General features: G+C 37.3%; 1 protein-coding gene across 1 annotated transcript in view; it reads left to right on the top strand.

The window, feature by feature from the left end:
* The window catches only part of LOC104510548 (STE20/SPS1-related proline-alanine-rich protein kinase), a gene marked incomplete at both ends in the record, with an annotated part of 24,133 nt that extends 20,134 nt beyond the window's left edge, over positions 1-3,999 (top strand). The window contains 4 exons of the mRNA XM_010152832.1: positions 63-164; positions 356-489; positions 3,780-3,828; positions 3,934-3,999. Coding sequence (XP_010151134.1) covers positions 63-164; positions 356-489; positions 3,780-3,828; positions 3,934-3,999 — 351 coding nt within the window. The remainder of the gene's footprint in view (positions 1-62; positions 165-355; positions 490-3,779; positions 3,829-3,933) is intronic.
* Positions 4,000-6,388: the final 2,389 nt, after the last annotated feature.

Raw genomic sequence — 6,388 nt, forward strand, 5'->3', positions numbered from 1 at the left:
GTCTTTAATTTTTGGAACTTGAGACATCACCCTCTTTGTTCTCCTTTCTTGTTCTGTTCCAGGTGCGAGGCTACGACTTCAAGGCTGATATGTGGAGTTTTGGAATAACAGCTATTGAATTAGCAACAGGAGCAGCACCTTATCACAAATACCCTCCTATGAAAGTAACATCACTTTGTATTGCTTAATGCTGTTAGCTGTATTATTAATGCTGCTAGAGAGTTAGCACTCTTTCATTTTCAATGGCAATTCAAGATATCTAAATAAATGTATTCTGTAGAATATTTATTCTTTTAGTATCTACACGTTTCGAATTGATTTTGCTTACAGTACCTCTGTTTTGGGTTTACTGTAGGTGTTAATGCTGACACTTCAAAATGACCCTCCCACTTTAGAGACAGGTGTAGAGGACAAAGAGATGATGAAAAAGTATGGCAAATCCTTTAGAAAACTAATTTCATTATGCCTTCAAAAAGATCCTTCCAAAAGGTAGGTCATTAATGCCATATAGAGTGGAATTTTTTTTAAAAAACAGACTACTTAAAATTCCAGTATTTAAACATCATCTTTTAGTGTATGATTTGAATTTTGTAAATAGCAGCCTTCAATCCTCTTTATCTGGGGAGAAGGAATTAGTTCTCTGTGACTTGAGTTTTATTCTTCTGGGCTGTTAACCTAGTTTATTTATACTTAAATATACTGTCAAATTAAACTCTGTCCTTGCTCTACATCTCAGTTTCTCGTCTGAGGCAAAATACAAATCTTGATGTTGTGCATAAGTTTAACAAGAGTCTCCAGATTGATCAAACAGAACTGTTGGTAATCAAACATATCTGTCTCTTGGCCTTTAAATTAAATTTAAAAAAAAAGTTGATTTTTGTCATTCTTGGACATGAGCTTAGTATAGCCTATAACTTGGATATTTTCAGAGAAAATAACTTATTAAGAGGTATTTATTTTTTACTGTAAAATTAGGGGCTCCAAGCTTGTTTAAAGTTTTCCTCACATTTATGTAGGCAATTGCATGTCATAGTATCTTCATGATTTGTTCTTTCTTGCTGTGTTTTGTGAATGGGATAGCCAAGATGATAAAAATACTAAACATATATTGCTAAAACATTTCTGAGGTCCCAAGTTCACAGAATGATTAATTTATTTATCCTTTATTCATTTTTATGCAGACCTGTTTTTGTAGGTTTATTTTGCTGAAGAGTTGGAGGAGGCACATTCTAATTAACATTATTTCCTAAGGGTATTTAATGTCTCACTTTTTGAAGAGTTTCAGAGCTCGTATTTCTGGGAAAAATAGTTCTGAGGGAAATCCTGATTGAGTACTGCGTAGGTCTTTTATGGTGTGTACTTCACTGATGTTACGCTGGCTTAAGTCCAGGATATTGTTGTAGGGCGTCAAGTCAAAAGGTGACAGCAGCAATATTAGGGAACAAATGTAATTATGAAGATTATGTCGCAATGTCTTTATTTTTGAAATCCTTCAAATTCTGTTTTTCTCTGAAGGATTGTTTGTGTACTGTTTTCAGATTCCCAAACCCCTTACAATTGGTGGTCTTAGTAGTAAGGCCTGATGCTTTAAGCTTAGCCCTGCAGTTCAGCAGCTTACAGATGCAAATTAAATGTGTTCAGGATAATCCAAGCTGCTTTTAGTTTCCAGTGTCCGTCAATTTTCAGGGCAATATTAAATTGGTATGAAAACATGAGAAGTAAATAATTAAAATGGTTTTCTTTCTCTCTTTGAATAAATAATACTGTTACCTGGCATGTTTAAACACATTAGTGTTTAAACTAATTACACTAATTCATTACACTGATATTTAAACGTGTGCATTGTCTTCATACTCCTGATTGCCTTGAATTGAACAATTAGACCAGCAGATAGGTGATTAAGATATGTGTGTCAGTTACTGGGAAGCGAGTGCCCTTATATTGTGGGGTCATGGCTATCTTTTGTTGCTCCCAAGCCAAGATTTAATTTTGCACAGAGATACTGCCATAGTCGTTGTGCCAGTTGTGGGGCAAGTGCCTTCTCTTTGTGGCAAATTCTAGGACTGACATTGCACTGTTGTTGTCTCAGACCATGATGATTTTCTTTTGGGTATCTGTGTGGGTGTTTCTCTCTCTCCCCAGTGCCAAGTATGCTGCTTACAGTCCTCAGCTGCAATTGAGTGCTGCAGCCTGTGTGGAAAACAGGCCCAGAAAGCATGTCCAGACCAGCTCAGAAGTGTCTGGCATAATTAATGGTAGAGGAATGGAGAACACTAGTTTGGATAAAACTTCACTAAGAATCTAACTTTTAACTGTGCTTATCCCTGTTATGAGATGTGATGGTATTGGATCACTGAAACATGTCTTAAAAGTTAAGAGTTAATTTGAGAAAGAACTTGAGAACTTTGACACACAAACTGATTTTTTTTTTTTTGGTTGTTATTTTAAACATTCCCCCTTCCCTTTGTCATCCAAGGTACTGCTAAGCTTGGTGGTCTTCACGGTAGCACTGCTAAAATCTTCTTGTGGAGTTTGATGCTTTTGGGGGAGGGAGAAAAAATAAGTACTCTGTGGAACTACTGTCTCTGTCTAAATAGGATGCTTTTTATTGATGTCAGGAGTTGTTTCATTATTTCTAGTGGGAGTGAACTGCTATATATATACATATAACTTACTATTCCTCTTTTCTTCACTTACTCTTCAGATATGTCCTCAGACAAATAAACTAGTTCAGATTTTGGGGTTTTTTTTGAGACTGAAATTTTCCACATTGAAGCTTTCCAGTGTCTTAACTAGTCTGTGCTGTATCCAATCTCTTGTTTTAATTCAAATGGAAAGCTATAGCAGATGTTGATTCTGTTCATTTAGAAATTATGAATCTAGGAGATTTCAGCCTCCCTAATTTTATCTGTGTCAAACTAGTCTTGGATAGTGGTATGGGCTCCTAATGGAAAGGATGTAAAGAACCTGGAGGATTTTATTTCATCCCAGGAGATGCTTCACTTTCTCTCCAGAGTCTGCATCAGTACCAGAGTCTGGCTGTGGTTGGATAAGTAGCTTTTTAGATTTCTGAAGCTAGGGGAGATAAATTCTGCTGTTGGAATTGCTTCAGTAACTGTGAGATTGTGATTATCTATTGAAAATGTCAAAATACAAACTTGATGATAGAAAGAAAGAGACTTGAACAGACCTGCAAGTAAAAGTGAAATGTCTAGGCTTTCACCTTAAACTTTTGCCTTGATTTTTAATTTTCTCTTTGGTTGGAAGATACTCCTGATGAATCTCTATTTGGTTTATGAGTCTCGTTAATACTGTCGGTAGCGTTTCTTGTGAATACCTGCTGACATCCATGAAATAAGAGAATACCTGTAGCAGGTAATGATGCTACTGTTTGGAAAATGTAAATATTGTTTTATTGCTGTGGAGCAAAGCTCGGTTGCATTCAGAGAGTCACTTGGGGAATAACATGATACCTGACTCTGTCTGTTTGTTTGAAGAGTAAAAATGCTTTTGTGTAGAAAGAAAAAGGGGGAAAGTTGGCAACTTAGAGACTGATTATTTTTTTTTTTTTGGTATTTTTGCCATAGGAAGGCTTAATTTTTTCATTATGTGTGGTAAGTGAGTACCTGTGAATTAATTCAGTAGCTATTATTATTCATTCCCCATTCATACAGTACGAATTCAGAAGTATTAGAGACGTACCATTTAACTAACGTCTTGTACTGTATTCACTGAGAGGGGTCTTTGTTTTCTCTTCTAATTTATTATTGATCTTTCAGGCCCACAGCAGCAGAACTTTTAAAATGCAAATTTTTCCAGAAAGCCAAGGTAAAACGTTTAACCCTATGAGTAAATTTTGTTCTGCCTTAAAATCTACATGAAATTTCTTCTTTCCTTGTATTGATTTTTAACTTACGAATATTGGTTTTGCAGAACAGAGAATACCTGATTGAAAAGCTTCTCACTAGAACGCCTAATATAGCACAAAGAGCAAAAAAGGTGAGTATATTCACATGTTTCTCCTGACTGGTGTGCAAGAGAAAGCGGGGACTGTTGGCTTACATTTTAGTTGACGGACTGAGACACTCTTACACAGTCCTTCAAAGATAGTGACTGTTGAATAAATGGTTCCTGCTGCCTAGCTCTTTCTCTAGGAAGCCCTGGGACATTTTGACTTCCTTTCTGGCCTTGCCAAAATGATATATGCTATTTGGCATCATACATGATAGGATTTTTTTCCCACTCCCTTTTAGAAAGCTACAGGTGAAAGGGTTGTGCAAGTAAAAAGTGATCTGTGAGCATACAGGTTCATAAACTGCAGAATTCATGTCTTCCTTGATCACCTAGAGAAAGGGTGAAGATACTATAAATGGTATTTATGGAGGACTACCTGGTTCTTCAGATTATTTCAAATGTGATTGCCAAACATATGCAAGTTGGGTCCAAACTCTCTAAGAGTGCTGCTGAGTTACTCAGACCGGTAGACCCTTATCCCACAGGTAATGGAGTCAACCCCACAGCTATGGCCTATTCTGTTATTTCTGTGATGCCTTTGGCACTTGTATAAATGAGTTCACAAGATGAAGCGCAGCAGAACTAAAAAAAACCAACCAACCAAAAAAACCCAACAAAACCAAACGCCCGACCCCCTAAGAAAACCCCAAACCCACAACAGTCTTAACAGTTAAGTGTTTTAAAACTTAAGTATGAAGCAAGCTGCTGTTCATAAGAGCTAATAGATTGGAATGAATGTAGCCTCCTGCTTCTTGTGTGTGAGAAATTATGGAATTCCCTTTCTGTGGTGACTTAACTTACCATCTCTCTTCACTACGATGAACCTGCTTGGAGATTGCTGAGGCTCTGGAGGTGACAGGATAGTGTCACCTTTCTAAAAGCAGGCTTTCTGGCAGATGTTTTGAGGAGGGTGCTTCAGGAAAGGAACTATTTCAGCCTTTGCTGGCACATCAGTTAGGCTTCAGTTACCTGGACTGGCACGTGTAAAATTTTCTGTTGTCTTTGTGGATATTGGTTTGGCATAATTCTACGACACTGAGTTGTTCTTACAGCTCGTGACTTATACTTGGAAGAGGCTGTCAGCAAGAGCTGAATGCTCCAAGTGTCTTCTGATCTTTTAGGTGGAAGTAATTTGGGAAGTCATGGTAATGATGGACTGTTGTGAGAGGCTGGAGTAGAAAGCTGGAATGAGAGGGCTTGTAGAAGGAAGGAGTAGTGTACTGAGCAGGTAGCATCTGCAAGGTGGAGGAAGGGTAGGAGTAATTCGGCTCCTCGGCCATGTGGTGGCAGCAATGCCCACATAAATAAGTGTCTTCACGGGGAAAAATGGTAGTCGCTCGTTTTTCATTTTACATCTTGGGCCATACAGGAGTAATTCAGACATGTTCTAGTACCAGCTAGGTTTCTGATAGAGCATGTGCCTCGTGAGAATCGTCTCCCAGCTGTGTCCTCAGGTCAGTCTTAGAGACTGCGTGCTAACTCACACGTACACATATATATTTCTTTAACTTAGCATCTCGAATTGCAAAATAAATGCAGTATGGACTCCCATACACCACCAGAAATAGTTTTCTGCATGACTTTTTGGGCAATTATTTCTAATTTGGAAGAGATGTGATGCTTAAGAAATCAAAGCTGTACAGTGCTAGAGACAAATTAATAGGTCTTTTAATTACAGCATAAATGGAAAACATATTTAGGTTTTGGCTAGTGAGAATGCTAAATTATTTATATTTTAAAAGGACACAATATTAAAATTCATCAGGGATTTAAAATTTAATTCACTTGTTACAACTTTGCATGTAGCTGCTGCTTTATGATACCATAAAATATAAATACCTTTTAATATTAAAACTGTGGGGGTTTATTTAAAAAAGTCTGTGTAAGTAGAGTTTGGTTGCACAAATATTAATGTGCAAAATGTCTAAGAGGTCATGCTTGGAAGAAGTAACCCCTGTAATGGAAAAAAGAATGCCGCTAGAGCAAGAGATGGGAAGGAGCGAGTGTCATCACTGCTTAAAGTATCTTTTGTTGCATTTGGTGTGAAATGCCTATAACTAATGATCTGTAGCACCACTACTAGCACAGATGTCAGATCTGCCCTGCAGTAACTTAATTTTTCTTGCATTTACCACATGTATAATTACTTTGCCTTGTTTCCCAGAACTCCAGCCTCAGCTTAGTTTTAACTTTAAATTCTTTCCTTTAGACACAGTGTTCTCATGTTTTGCTTATGCCTTAACAGCTTTTACTTGGCAACTGTTTTGACTAAATATGAGTTCAGGTCTGTTTGTGAAATCCTGAAAGCATGTACATGGTCTTGTATCATAGAATCATGGAATGGTTTGGTTTGGAAAGGGCTTTAAAGACCATC

The sequence above is a fragment of the Eurypyga helias genome, unplaced genomic scaffold (genome assembly GCF_000690775.1).
Source record: "Eurypyga helias isolate BGI_N326 unplaced genomic scaffold, ASM69077v1 scaffold30395, whole genome shotgun sequence".
Classification (NCBI taxonomy): domain Eukaryota; kingdom Metazoa; phylum Chordata; class Aves; order Eurypygiformes; family Eurypygidae; genus Eurypyga; species Eurypyga helias.